The 15,158-nt window shown below is 38.4% G+C and overlaps 1 protein-coding gene across 1 annotated transcript; it reads right to left on the bottom strand.

The window, feature by feature from the left end:
* Positions 1 to 448: 448 nt before the first annotated feature.
* LOC128695293 (salivary glue protein Sgs-3-like) lies at positions 449 to 14,613 on the bottom strand. Its single transcript, XM_053785797.2, has 4 exons — positions 14,258 to 14,613; positions 10,186 to 10,272; positions 4,085 to 4,245; positions 449 to 1,220 (listed from the first exon to the last, which is right to left on the bottom strand). Exons 1-4 carry the CDS (start codon positions 14,354 to 14,356, stop codon positions 671 to 673), a joined length of 897 nt encoding a protein of 298 aa, XP_053641772.1. The 5' UTR covers positions 14,357 to 14,613; the 3' UTR covers positions 449 to 670.
* Positions 14,614 to 15,158: the final 545 nt, after the last annotated feature.

The raw sequence follows: 15,158 nt of genomic DNA, 5'->3' as shown, positions 1-15,158 counted from the left end.
GGTAACACATAAAGCACCTCAAACCATGCTATAATATATTGAACTTTAAACTGGATATCACACATAATGAAAGGAATGACAGTTAATGTTAAATGAGTGTATTCAACATGCATTTTGTAATTCAACACACAGTACGTAATATTCAATATACATTGTATTATATTCAATATACAATGTTATTCGATATACAGTTTTCAATACTGCTATATATAATTTACAGCAAAGCGTTGATTACGTTCTAACAAATGATCGTTAAGCACCTGTTAAACGATCACAGTTTTTAGGTCGAAGCTATATATATATATATATATATATATATATATATATATATATATATATATATATATATATATATATATATATATATATACAGAAACATAAATTCATAATCAATACTTTTTAACATTAAATAGTGGACTCAAAGAATATAGAACTCTATGAGCTGTTATATTTACATTAATAACTATTTTTATGTCGTCAGCTAGAGGGTGGTTTTTGATTCAAGGAATTAGAGATATCCTCCTCATCCTTGGATCATTCCTGATTATTTCCCCATTTCTTAATTTATAAATGTTCTTTTTGGGTTTAGAGGTTCCCAACGAGTAAAATAATTGCAGAGATATCTGACAACTATTGAATTTTCTCATTAACATAGAGGTAACTCGGTAAATCATGGCACTGTTTTGATAGATGGTGGTTTAGTTGTAGTCGATGATAACGTTGTAGTAGTAGATGATTTCGTAGTTGTAGTAGAGGATTTCGTAGTTGCAGTAAGTGATAGTGGAGTCGTGGTAAATTCTTGCGTAGTTTTGGTAGCTGACGATGTAGTTGTGGTTGATGCTGACGTAGTTGCTGTGGATGATGTCGTAATTGAGGTAGATGATGTTTTTGAGGTAGATGGTGACATAGTTGTTGTAGATGATGTGCTACTTGTGGAAGATGATGGTGTATTTTCAGTAGATGGTAACATAGTTGGTGTAGACGAGAGTTTAGTTGTCACAGCAGTGGTGAATGACTCCATTTCGGTGATCAGATCTAAAGGCATACTCCTGGCGAGAGGTATAGCAGAGGGAATGAAAAACGCCAGAGATGGCGTGGACGTGGGCGTGGCTGCGGGCGTAGGCGTGGGCGTGGGTGTGGGCGTCGGGTAAACTATCGACGGCTTTCTGTGAGGGACTGACGACAAAGGACGCCCAGCTTCATCGAAGTGCACCACAAGACTGCCGGGGAGGGAGAGAAAACGAGAGGTCAAGGGTTATGTTTCGGCTCATGGGTCAAGTTAGAGGTCATATCAAACATAATTTATTAAGTCAGGGGTCGTATCAATATAAAATTCTAGATTCTATTAAATAAATAAGTCTGGAGGCCCGCCTACAATGTCTGATGTTCAGATGGGCAGAGAATGATGTCTGTCACGCCTTGCCAGTAATTCATTGACTCTTATACTGTTGCAGTAAATAATTTATATAATTACATAAACTTTTGACCTTTGCTTGTAATTTTGCCATTCTCGCCTTTCATTCAATTATTGTTATACCTTAGTGTTAAGTAATATTCTCTCCAGTTGCTGATTTATTTTTCTCGACTTAATTCTTTATCTTGCTGATTCCTTTGATAAATTTTCTTATGGTCCAAGTTAAAACTGTTTCCAATGAATCTGAGACATTTAGAAAGTAAAAGTTTTAGACTTAGAATACTCACAATTTTAATGTTCAATTAATTTCCTTCTTTACTGTCTCAGTACACCACGTGAGCTTAATAGAACGCGCAGACTCAAGTCTCGACCGAACAAACATAATTCCGCTAATGCACGACGCACTACAAGACAGTTACTTCTGTGCGACAGCCTGCATTCTCAGTAGGTGAAAATTCTAGTTAGTGGCGTGATAGTGCGAGGTTAGTGCAGGCTGTTGCTTCCCTAAATACAGCTATCATACCAAACCTTTCTCGAGATTCTTACATGCGACAGGCTCTCACTTGCGATGGCAATCCTGAATTACTTGAGAAATGGTACCTGTCTGCTGAGAGATTTGTCGAAGATACATACGGCTGCCAGGTAGCTGGTAACTACATCCACCTTGCTCTCACTTCTAAAGTGCAAGGTTCGTTAGAAGCAGAACTTATTACATTTTATTTAATAAATGTAATAAAAAGGTTGAGTATTGATTGAGAAAAACCATGATGTGGGAGAAAAACCTCCCTTGCTGGTATCAGTGCGTTGAATGTACTGAAAAAACTCATCACAGACCTAATGGATAACAATTGCGTTGACAAGAATGTCAGGATCTATGCTTGAGAAAGAACATTTTTGCTGTTCAGTAATGAGTCGTGGTGTATCTTCTGGCATTCGCCAGGCCCTTCATCTAAGATTTATGAAGCATACCAAGCAACAGATGAGCTCAAAGAGCCAAGTAATCGTAATAAAGGGTGTCATTCACCCAGTGTTGTGCCATCCATACAGCGCCTTCGCTAGTACAAGTCATTACCGCTTATGTTGAACCTATCCCACCGCTGCCACCAAAATGTAAATTTGATGCTGAGAGCTGAATAAAATTTTGCACTCACAGGAATGATTTACTTAATAGTTTTAAATTAGAGCCAGTGACAATGAGGAAGCAATCGAGAGGTGACGCCTATAGCATAAGGTATAGTGAGAGTAATGCATCGCTCACATGGACCACGCTGCCACACTCGTCTGATTCATGCCAGCACTGAGAGTGGCTTTGGGGACTAGATACAGGACTATGGCAGGTTGAAATAGGTAAAAGTGAAGGGTTATACTACACTGGGCAGTCATATCAGGTACTTACCTGGTTACTTCCCTGGATGCTCACTTGGGTAATTACCAAAGTATTCTCGGGTATTCACCTGAGTAGTCACATGGGCACTCGCATGACTATTTACATGTACACTTACCTTAGTACTCACTTGGGTACATTTTCAGAGTAGAGAGACCATTATCAAATCTTTAATTTAGATAAAATATAAAAATGGATCGAAATATCGTATTTTTTAAATCTTCATCTTGTAACTTGCTTGTCCTTGCAGAAGTATGCATGATGATGATGAAGGGGTCTTGATCGAAGGAATTAGAGCCACTCTTACATTACTTGGATCATACTTGAGTCCTTTCCATTCCCAAGGAACTGTGTAACTCAGATTTACTACTTCTCCATCGGTATAAAAAATAATATCGAATGATTGTCAATGGTTCCAGCAAACCTTCGAAAGAAAAGACTCGATGCCAGTGATGTACTCTTGATCGAAGCAGTTAATGCTGCTCTTTACCCCCATCGTTGTATGGCCCTCAAAATAATTACTAATGCATACTTATTGGGTGAAGGTGCCGTTCACCTAAGACTAATACAAGGGTTCGATTCCAATTTGGTGCGCCTTCTGGTAATGTTAGAACGGTACACGAGATCGATCTTCAACTGTAACGTCTCTTTCTCATGTAGGATTGACAAAAGAGTTCGATTCCCACCTGGAACATCTGGCCATGTAAGGCTGATACACGAGTTCTATTCTCACCTGGAACATCTGGCCATACAAGGCTGATACACGGGTTCTATTCCCACCTGGGTGTAAAGGGAGCAAAATAAAGACAGCAGAAAAACTTTTGACTTGTATTATCCTTCACCAATTTAGAACAGAAGTATGTACACTATATACACTATGTACAACAATAAGTATTAGTGCACTCCACGGTAAGTAAGGCAGAATAGAAACCACTAGAGAGCAGACTGTGCTTCAACCAGCTCTAGAATGGGAATGACAAGGGCAGACAGGCGAGTGGTACCCACATCACCTGTGCGATTGCCAAAACCATCTTCTCATTGGCTGGAACCTGGGTACTGATTGAACGACGGGGCCCCATCATCAACCCTTAGTACCTGGTTCGCTGGTTGGGGAGATAGCCTTTCAATGAGGGTGTGTACATGCGCCGAATAAAGGTTACGTACTCTTTGCATGCCACACCATGCAAGGCTGATACACAGGTTCTATTCCCACCTGGAATACCTGGCCATGCAAGGCTGATACACGGGTTCCATTCCCACCGGGTATGTCCGGGTTTGAGCCTCACCTAGAATGCCTTCTCTTCATATATTCCTGGTAAAACTTTTCTAACTTCACTGTTTCTCTCTCCCTACGAACATATTTGACAAGGACGATGAGGAGCGAAGTAGAGAAGAACAGCAACACAAACACGATGTACACTACTGCCATGGCGTCCTCAGCGGGGTCCTGAAAAGATAAGAGAGAGATAATGATGGGAATGGAGAAGGTTAGAAACGAAGAATAATGTGGATTTTTTTTTTTTTGCATTTTTGGCTTTGTACTCGTATGTTGTTTTAAAGATAATAGCGTCTCATGCTTTTATGCTTCGGGCACAAGAACCGGAAGTGATATGCTGGGGCATCCTTAATTAATACCATGTTCGTTCATTAGTCTGTGTACCAATGTCGACTTTCGTTTTTTTTCAGCGTTAAGATGTGGTGTTTTAGAGATAGTTGTTGTGAGGTTTCGGGTTGTTGTAGTTAGGTGATGGTAGTGGTAGGGTAGTGGTTCTTGGGATGGTGCTAGTGGTAGACTGTGGTGGTGATTGGAGTGGTGATGTGGGTGGTAGTGGGTAGGTGCTGGTGTCTCTGGTGGGAAAGAAGTGGTTGTGAGGAGGTGATTGTGTATTTGAAGCCCATCTGTTGCTGTTGGATTGCCCGTGGTCCTGTGTTATGTATGCAGTGTCCCTTCCGAGTTCTTCATTCTTACCATATCTGAGCAGTTGGAATTTGTCACCAGTGAACACTATTTTCTTTTCTGCTGCCCATTGAAAGACTTGCTAATATCCCCTTGCCCAGTTTTCGTGTCTTCCACCAAGACGACTTTCAATTAACGTGATATATGATTGGATATCGCAAAATACAGGACTAAGGATAAAAAAACAAACATCGCACTTAACTTCACTTATCACTAACACAGACATGAACTGTGCCACCGTGTGTTCGAGTGCTGGCTTGGAATCCCGTGATCCGAAACAAGAAAAACGCTGTAATTACATTACCGTTATGTAAATTGCTTTGAGGTTTGTCAATACTCTAATAATTGGATTCTCTTTCTACAACGTAAATGACAAAGCCTTTTTTTTATAAGTTACTTTTTGTCCATTGATCACATTTTTTTAGTATTTTGAATAAAATTGTACTCGGCAATAACAAATCAATAATCTTTCATGTAAGAATTGGGGAGCTAGAGGATTCACTAAATATGTGTAGTGGAGGAATTGTGTTGGGCTCTAACCACTAACCCCACGGACGTAAGATAAACAATTGCACCTCTGAATCTTTTATTAAATAATATATTACACAGAACTTTTACTTAGCTCATTTTGGAGAGTGTAATATTTTTTATATAATGTATATAACGAATTAAAGAACGAAATTAATATCGACATACCATAGTTATACTACACAATAAACTTGGTGGAAGAAGACTTCTTAGAATTTAACGAGGCTCTCTACTATGATTCACCATCTTGAAGACGAATAGCCTACTATGGATAAAAAGGAAGAAAAGACACACCTTACAGAATTTTTTTAAATCAATGTTTCGCTCAGCGCAATACGTTGTCCAAATACAAACCTGTCCTGCAACGTGTCCTCTCTTTACTAAATAACATCAAAAAAATTTCATCTTCAAAAATCTTACCCCATAGAGGTATTTATCCACATATTACTTGCAATATTATTATTTACACAACAAAAAAAAATCCTCTTTAAGGGTATTTATTCAAATATTGTTTGTAACATCGTTACTTACATCACAATACAAACCTTTCTTGAAGGGGCAAAAATTAACTGTCACTATCAACACTGTGATATAATAGCAGAGCAGAAAATGTGAAAAACCTAATCCAGTACATTAAACTCGAAGAAAACTGAATTCTGATGGATTCGCACTTCATCTAAGGTTTCTATTGTTATGTTCGTGACACTAATATATGACGGACGCGCAGGAAAGCTTTAGAATTCCCTGTGCATAACTGATTCGTTGAAGCATGTAACACTATAAAATGCGAAAAGAGGAAGATTTTCTCCTATCGTGGATATATTGTGCAAACAATAATCGTAAGGATCTACTCATGAGTTTTGTGTTTTGATTTGCCACTGCAGGTGGGTAAGCCTTCCTTCATATATACATTTATGCACCACCTCAGGTGCGTAAGACTACCATACCTCGCAATTGCATACACGCACTACCACTAGGTGCGTAGGAATATTACCCTCACAATTATTATTGACGCCAAATCTTACATTATGACGCATTGGCTAGTGCCTCGAATAATTTTCAGAGCCTAGATCAAATTCATTAGCCTACGGGAAAGATCAGTATCATCTGCAGTTGTATGAAAAGCACAAGTAGACGCAATTTTGTCTCGGAATAACTGAACAATACCATCAATAAGACAACCTAAATAGCATGACGGTACTCCAACACCAACATTAAGTTTCCCCAACACCAACAATACTAGGATAAGTTTTCCCAAGCTCAGCAGCACCACCATTAAATTGCTGTGACGAAGAGTGCTTATGTACTTCCTTCATTAAGCCTAAGATTGAATATTATATTATAGTCATCCGTATATTTATTTATTCTCTGTTAGTCTGAACTATTTGGAGCTGTAACATTTCAGGTAAAGGAATAAATAAATATTGTTGTGTGTAAATTCTGTATTTGTATCTGTCTTTTGCGGTTATATTTAAGCATTCTATTATACAGTATTGTGCAGGGAAATAGGTGTGGATGCAGAAGCTAATGGACACGAAGCAAACAGGTCCAGGCAGTGACTACTCTCAAAAACATTTCAAGTATATGAATTACCAAGATCATGTGATATGCTATGAGGTACATCTTGATTGGCTGCTTTCACTCTGACAGCTTTGTGATATTTCTCGAGGCAGATCCTCAGCCTGCAACCAGTAGTTTGGTGTCTTTTCTCCTACGTTAAGACAGCGTAAGTTGCTTGTGTCTCTCCCTCTGCTGAGCTGGCATGTATGTGTGTGTGTGTGTGTGTGTATGTGTGTGTGTGTGTGTGTGTGTGTGTGTGTGTGTGTGTGTGTGTGTGTGTGTGTGTGTGTGTAGAACATGTAAGGTGAAGGTATACACTGGAGTTGGTAAACTTTTATTTCTCCTAAATGCGTATTATCAGATTAGGGTCTCTTTGGCTTCATGTCTCTGCCCTGCATGGTGATTGTAGGGATCTTCTCCATGAACATACACAAACTTATTCACCAACATTATTCCATACCTCCTCACGGAAATCTTACTGATAGGACTCGATTATGTCTCCTGTATGTTTGAATTAACCCTTTATTTTCATTTGAAACTATTTTAGATACCGTTCACTTTAATGAGACCAGGTGTTTAATTTCTAGAATGGCAACCACAGATTATCTATATACGGTATATTCTAGAACCAAAGAAATTATTTCGATTAATAACTGCATTAAGATTTTTTGTTTTTATTTTCCTTAGGTGATGTAATAAACTCAAAATTATTTTTCTGATTTTAATTTTTGTTCTTATGTGTTGCAGATTATTTATTTCTAGCTCAACACCTGTAATGCATTAACCCAGAAGTGTATAAAATTTCTAAATGATTCACGTGAATAATATTCAGCTAAATCACACATCAGGGTGCAGCTGGTAGTGAATACGTAATCAATGTCTTTGTTATGAGACAATTGTTTCAGTCTGTGATGGATTGCTCCTCTTCTCTATGTGGATAAACAAATAAAAAACCTGGGGGAAAATATCGCTTTTACTGTTACCACAACGCTAGCATCAAATTACCCCAACACCAGGAACACCAATATTAGGTTTCCTCATTACAGCAACACGGTGATACCAGAGAAGTGTTAAGAATTTCTAATGGTTGAAATCATAACCATATTTTTTTTAAGGGGTGGACCGGTGAGCCAGTGAAGGCCTCGGTCAGATAACCATAAGCTCCAATGGCAGGTCATCATATGACTAGGATCCGCGTCATAAAACACTTGTCCTGTTTCCTGACAAATCTTAACTAACCTAAACTCTGAAGATGGTTTCAAAGCCGTAACGCCGCCAGGTATGTGTACAGAGACACAAGTATGCCGGACAAACCTTTAATAGGACAACGTTTCTTTCTAATTAGCAGTTTTGTTCGACGTTTTGTCTAACATTGTCTAAATGAAGGAATCTCTTTGTTCACACTGTCTCAAGTTTTACTACACGCAAGTTATTTTATTTAAAAGACTTGTAAAGATGGGATTATAATCGTAACTAAGTGCTAAACCCATATGGGTCAAACAGCGCTGATGCATTGCTCTCAAACACGAAATCACCACTATCTTTAGCCTCATCCTCGCTGCAATGTTTAAATATTCGACGGTATTCTCCCGGCCCGGGCCTTTTCCAAGTGCTGGCCCGGCCTTGGCTCCCTGTCTAGGGAGTGTCTGAGACCTAAGTCTCCCATGGAAGGAGGCACAAGTACCCCCTCATCGTCGGGACCAACTGTCTCCAAGCCTATCCACATTCTCCGCCCTCACGGGGTTCGTAGGGAGAAGCTAGGCCTCTCAGGTCTGCCATCCCCGTCCCAAGGGGACTAATGGGAATGACAGTCTTGTGAGTTGCAAGCTCTGGCTCAGGCACCTACCCTATTATTATAAATTATTATTAGTATTTTTATATTATTAATTATTATTATTAAAAAAAAGGCACAATAGTATTTTTAATTATATTATTAATAATAATTATTAATGTTATTATAATTATTATTATAAATATTATATTCTGACTCACGAAATCGAAATAACTCGGTAGTAAACAACTCCCAGAACGGGTGGAGCTTCAACCCATGGCAGGAGAGCCCGAGAACTCCTAAGCCAGCGTGCGAGTTTTATGACTGGCCTGCCAAGGCTTCCAGCCCCACCCATTCTGCGATTTGATTATTACAGTCACGATATTGATGATGTGATAATAAGATTACCTCTAAGCTGTATATTTGGAGATCTCTTGCGTCGTGTTTAAACTACATTTCCATAACGCGCTCACTTGCGGGTGTACTCGGCCAATCTAGCCCCGCGACACATGCTACCGCAAGACCGAACGTGACAGAACAGACAAATCCTGCGTCGGGGCATGTGGGGAGTGCAAATACGCTGGTATCCCTGGGCAAATATTGCAAACGTGTTAAATTGACATAGAATATTTTGTGGAAAGTGATGTTCGCGGATTGCTTAGTAATAGGGGAGGCGTTTTGTTTGATGGTGAGGCGAGCTGGGGACATTGACACTGATATTGGTGGATTGCTTGGTAATGGGGTCTGCGTTTTGTGTGATGATGTGGTGTATTTCGGTGTCAGTAAACAGAGCTTTCTTATTGACTGGGCAAGCCAAACAAAGTAAGCAGAATCTCATCTTATTGATTGGGAAGTTATACTACGTAAGAATCACTAACACATTGACTGAGAAGCTTATGTTACGCATGCAACACAATCACATTAATTGCGAAGCTTATGCCAAGCAAGCGGCACAACCACATTGACTGGGAAGCTTAGGCTAATCTTAGGCTAATTAAGCAGCTAGCTGTGAGTCGCACTTGTGCAAGTAGACACACGTGTATAGCACCGCACGCCAGCTGCACGAAAAATGCACGAAAAAGTCACAGTGACTTTTCCTGACGAATACAACACAGACAGCATAGAGAAGGGAATGGAAATAATTAAATAATGAGGAAAAACTCCTTATTGAGATTATTACCCTCTCGTTTATTTACTGTTTGATATATTGTAATGATTACTGTAGGATATATCACCGAATGTCTAAGAAAATGTCAGTACATTTTCTTTTCCTGACGAAGTCAACTGCCTTATTGAATTCACCTACCTTGATAAATTCACCTGTCCTGAAGAAGTCACTTGTCTTGATGAAGACACCTGTCTTGATGAAGTCACCTGTCTAAATGAAGTCACCTGTCTTAATGAAGTTATCTGTCATGATTAATTCACCTGTTTGATGAGCTAAACAAAAGCAAACAATGTTTGGATGAAAATATAACGAAGGACACAATAAATCTTCTACAGCATTTTAATGCGAATTGAATAGAAAGCCAACAACTAACAGCTTCACTGGACCGGAGCTGCATACTCACCTGACCTTTCGAGTTCGTTTTGTTCCCAGACTTCAACGATGATCTTAATTCTCCATGAAGATCCGAGGTATCATCGGTACAATATGTCTGAGAAGATATTATTATTATTATTATTATTATTATTATTATTATTATTATTATTGTTGTTATTGTTATTATAAGAATTTTGTTATTGTTATTATAAGAATGCTCAAAACTCCTTAAGAATCTAGTATAAAGGCATACACACACACACACACACCATATATATATATATATATATATATATATATATATATATATATATATATATATATATATATATATATATATATATATATATATATATATATATATTAGTACCGAATAGGTAAAACTGGTCATTTAGCAAGAACTCATTTAAAATTAAGTCCTTTCTAAAAGCTTATCTTAAACGTTCAAAGATATATTTTTTCATTTATGTTAATGTAAAAATTAATAATTTTGTACCCAGAGAACCTTAGAAAACTTACCTATGTAACATTATAACAAGCACAATTTAAATTAGCCTAATCCATCGAAATATATTTTAGATAAGTTTACAATAATTTAATAATAAATAAACACAATGCAATATATTTCTTTCGTTAGGTTCAAAATGATTTTTGCGAAATTATCGCAATACTGCAACAATCCTACAAATTAGCCGGAAACAAGAGTCCTAGCTTCTTGTACCTCATGGCTGGAAAGAAATATTTTAGAATCGGTAATTATAAAAGATTATGAACGTTCTTTATATAATAAGAACTTCGGATTACTCAAACTCGATTTGTTTATAACTGAGGCCATCATGCGTAACCTGAAACTGAATTCTTATTTGAATGCTTTTGATGATTGTCTTAAGTGTAGTTCCACACCAGTGAATTAGGGTCTGTTTTCCTGCTCTTTCTTGTGTTAGACCAGCGTCTGCTCAAGTGTTGGGTGGACAGATAAACTATATACGTCTCCCTCTTGATAAACTATAGACGTCTCCCTCTTGATAAACTATAGACGTCTCCCTCTTGATAAACTATAGACGTCTCCCTCTTGATAAACTATAGACGTCTCCCTCTTGATAAACTATAGACGTCTCCCTCTTGATAAACTATAGACGTCTCCCTCTTGATAAACTATAGACGTCTCCCTCTTGATAAACTATAGACATTTCCCTCTTGTTTTGAGTGAGTCAGCCGTAGACCCGTTTTCCTTAATATTACGGAATGAAGTTAGGAGAATTTGTCATATTGAATAGAGGCATTCGACAGGGATGCCCTATGTCTCAAATGCTCTTTGCTTGCATGCAGGACCCTTTTTATTGGACAGTTTGTGGCTGGGGAGTAGATTCGTCGTGGGGTTCGGGTAGTGATCGACCAGCCATAGTAGGTTATGTAGATGATACAACTGTCCTATTACGTACGAGGGAGCAATTGAGTTTTGTGGGAAGACTTGTAGATGTATTTGGTAAGGCAACAGGAATGCGGGTTAACAAAGAAAAATCGAAGATTATGAAGTTGGGAGATTGGGCGAGAGATGAGGTAGGTATAGAGACGTGGACGGTGGTTGACTGTGTTAACATATGTGGTATACAGTATATGAGAGAGGTTGATAAGACGAGGGCATGTAATTCGGGGAGGGTGGTAAATAGTGTTTTGAGGCGTATAAATAGTCTAAGGGCGATAGTAATCAATGTTCTTCTTTATAGTAAAGTTTGGCACATTGCTGCGCTGTATCCACTAATACAGGGGGATCTCAAACATCTTTTAAATAGAGTTTATAGATTTTTGTGGGGCTCAGGGTGCGACTGGCTCACAAGAGCGGTGGTAGAGACACCAATGCGTGAAGGAGGGTTAGGTCTTGTTCCTTTAAGAGACCGAGTCATTGCTTGTTATGTGAAGCGTCGTTTTCTCCGGCTGGGTGGCAGGCATGGTGGTTTAACAGAAATGTATCGTGACCTGCGCAGGTGGTGGGAACGGACAGATTTAATTAGGTGCGAGACGATGCTACGTGTGTTACTGTGCATGCGAGACGTGCGGAGCGTTAAATTGAGTACTTTGGAAAGAGTGGGTATGGTGAAAGTTGTGGTGAGAGTTCAGGGAATGTTCCCCATGTACGCGTGGTGTGATATATGGAAGCGGGTTCATCAGTTACGTCTCCTTCCTCGAGTACGCGAAGTGGTTTTTAAATTTTTGCATGGGATTCTGCCGTCCAAGGTGGTGTTGTCTAATCGGCGTGTAGAGGAGGATCGGAGTTGTTCAGCGTGCGGGGAGGACGAATCAGCGTTTCATGTTGTGTATTTCTGTGAAGCTTTAGGTATAGTACGTGCGTGGTTAAGCAGGGTTTTACGAATGGTAGGGGGGGGGGGGGGTTGAGGTTTGTCAGTACTTAGGGCGTTGAGTTTTGATGTGGGTGGGGTTGACATCTGTGTACAACGTGCAGTGTCGTATGTCGTAGCCGATTATATTTATGTGTCATGGGCTATGAGGCATGTTGAAGGTAATGACAGAATCCGGGTTTTAGCGGGAACAATTCTTAGAACTAAGTGTCGAAATCAGTTGGTATATGAGGGGAGATGGGAGAAAGATTTCCCGTCTGCATATAGAGCGTTAGAGTTAAAGGATTTGAGATAATTTGTGTTCGTTCAGTGGGTAATCTAACGGGCTGGTCAGCTGCTTTTAATTGTGTGTAAATGTCTTGTGTTTGTGAATGTTGTATGTATGTCTCCAATGTTGTATGTATGTCTCCAATGTTGTATGTATGTCTCCAATGTTGTATGTATGTCTCCAATGTTGTATGTATGTCTCCAATGTGATGATGACATTAATAAAAATGTAAAAATTTTGTATGTGCAGGACGTTAAAAGTTTTGCCTTTTTTATTCTTGTATACCAATCATTGGTATTTGTATAGATGTGTTTTCCTATTGCTTGTAATATATGACATTACATGTAATTGATTACATTATTTGTTGAGATGTAAAATAACACATCGTATTTGTTATATTTGGATGTTTTCGTCGTCGATTCATTAATACCTATGTCTATGTTGGTGTGTATGAGTGTGCTTGTGTGTGTGTGTTATTGTGTGTTGGGTTTTTAACACAATGATTTATTATACAGTCTATATACTTACCCATGTGTGCTTGCCATTTGTATATACAACGTAGACATGTTCTTTAATAATGTATAATGTGTTGTCTGAGTATAAAATCATTGTCAATACTTTGTTTGTGTGTAAGGTGTATTACCATTATATTGTACGGTATCGTTGGTCGTGTGAGATTATTGTAAAATTAACCGCTTTCTTTTGTGTGTTTTTAATATACATTTATCTTTGTGTATCTCACTGTTTTAAATAAAATATAAAAAAAATATTACGGAATTTTCTTAAGGCAATTGCCAGATGTATCTATATTCAGAATTAAAAGTTTTTTTTTTTTATATCGTATCGAAGTCTGACCGTTTTTTGATAGTTAAAATGTCAGTAACATATTGTTCGTTAGGTCATTACTACATTATCAGTGTTTGTGGGCCGGCTGTTTTCTACTGATTTAATATTCTGCCTTCATTTCTCTGGCACTTGGCACTGGTCTGCCTGGTGTTATCTACTTCATTCGAACTAGAACCGTTCCCTGAACAAATCTGCCTGGACTTTCTACTCATTTCTGCAATATTGGAAGCTTCTGATGAATTCCCCCTGCTGTTGCTTTGTACACAGACCGAAACTTTGTATATAATAAAGGTTTGTTTTCTACAGCACGTGTAGACAATATTTGCCGCTCAACATATCATTAGGCATTTCTCAGGATTCTGAATGCATTTAACTAGGTGGTGGATCCGCATTTATGTATCTTTCCATGTGTCTGTGTTTTTAGGTGGGTGTTTTGTATTTATATAATTAATTTCCTGTAAACTTTATTTTATATGTGGATCGTTAGTCTGTGATCCTTCACATCATCATCAGAAAATTACAATTTGTGCTCATACTTGTAAACAAAATTGTATAGCTTCTGTGCACTAACATTAAAGAGAAAGAAAAAAAGTTTATTCATGGGAAGTTAACTGTGATAAATGACGTACCTTTATAACCTCGAAAAGAAATTCCTTAAGGCGAAGTTCTTCTTCAGTATCGTAGCGGTCTTTCAGTGATTTATGTTTGGAGAAGGTGGTGGTGCTCATGGCTGCTGCTAGTGGTGTTGACGACGGTCCTCTTGGCGATGCTAATAGTAGTGCTACTGTTGCTGCAGCTGTTGTTGCGACTGGTGACACTTTTTCTGCTGCTGCTATGGCTACAGCTGTTGTTGCTACCGGTGCTGTTGCTACTAGTCTTCTGCTTCAGGAACAACTTATAAATGAAACGGGATAAAATTTCTGTAAATACTGTGAAACACTGGAAGTGTAGAACATAGAGAGTAAATCTTGATACACAAGCGAAACATAATAACACAAAAAATATGAAAATTGTATATTTAATCCTCATACTGAGACCCTTTTTATTTTTGCACACTAAAAACGGAGTAGTTAGAGACAGCCAATAAGATATCCCCAGTATGAAGAGCTCTCCCTGCTGGAAGGATTACGCTGCCCTTCTCCGAAACATTCTCGGAGAAGGGCAGCGATAGTTTCACTTAAGGAACTATCCCAGCGGGACGGATTGTCCCACTGCAGATACACCAAGAGTCTCGTTACATGACTACAATAATATTGTTCTAAATAACTAAAAAACTGCGATATTGTGACAGGGTTGAACTCAACCGCGGGCATCATCGACGGTGTTGTACATAAGAGTCGTATTGGTGCTGTATATTTGACGATGCTCAACTATTTCGAGATAAAAAAGTGAAGTTTGTAGGAGTGACGTTCAGTGCTCAGGAAGTTGGAAAACAAAAATAAACCTAGAAACAAGTAGTAGCAGTAGAAAAAGATAGCGAATAAAAAAGAAAACGAAAAGGAAGATAAAATATGAATAATAAAAGAGAAA

The sequence above is a fragment of the Cherax quadricarinatus genome, chromosome 50 (genome assembly GCF_038502225.1).
Source record: "Cherax quadricarinatus isolate ZL_2023a chromosome 50, ASM3850222v1, whole genome shotgun sequence".
Taxonomy (NCBI): Eukaryota; Metazoa; Arthropoda; class Malacostraca; order Decapoda; family Parastacidae; genus Cherax; species Cherax quadricarinatus.
Note: the sequence above shows the minus strand (reverse complement) of the source record. Positions and strands in the feature narration are given on the sequence as shown.

Coding starts and splice junctions, on each gene's coding strand:
- LOC128695293 (XM_053785797.2), bottom strand. CDS start 14,356: ATGAGCACCACCACCTTCTCCAAACATAAATCACTGAAAGACCGCTAC. Junction 10,273..14,257: donor TTCTTTTCGAGGTTATAAAG/GTACGTCATTTA, acceptor ATATCTTCTCAG/ACATATTGTACCGATGATAC. Junction 4,246..10,185: donor AAACGAACTCGAAAGGTCAG/GTGAGTATGCAG, acceptor TTATCTTTTCAG/GACCCCGCTGAGGACGCCAT.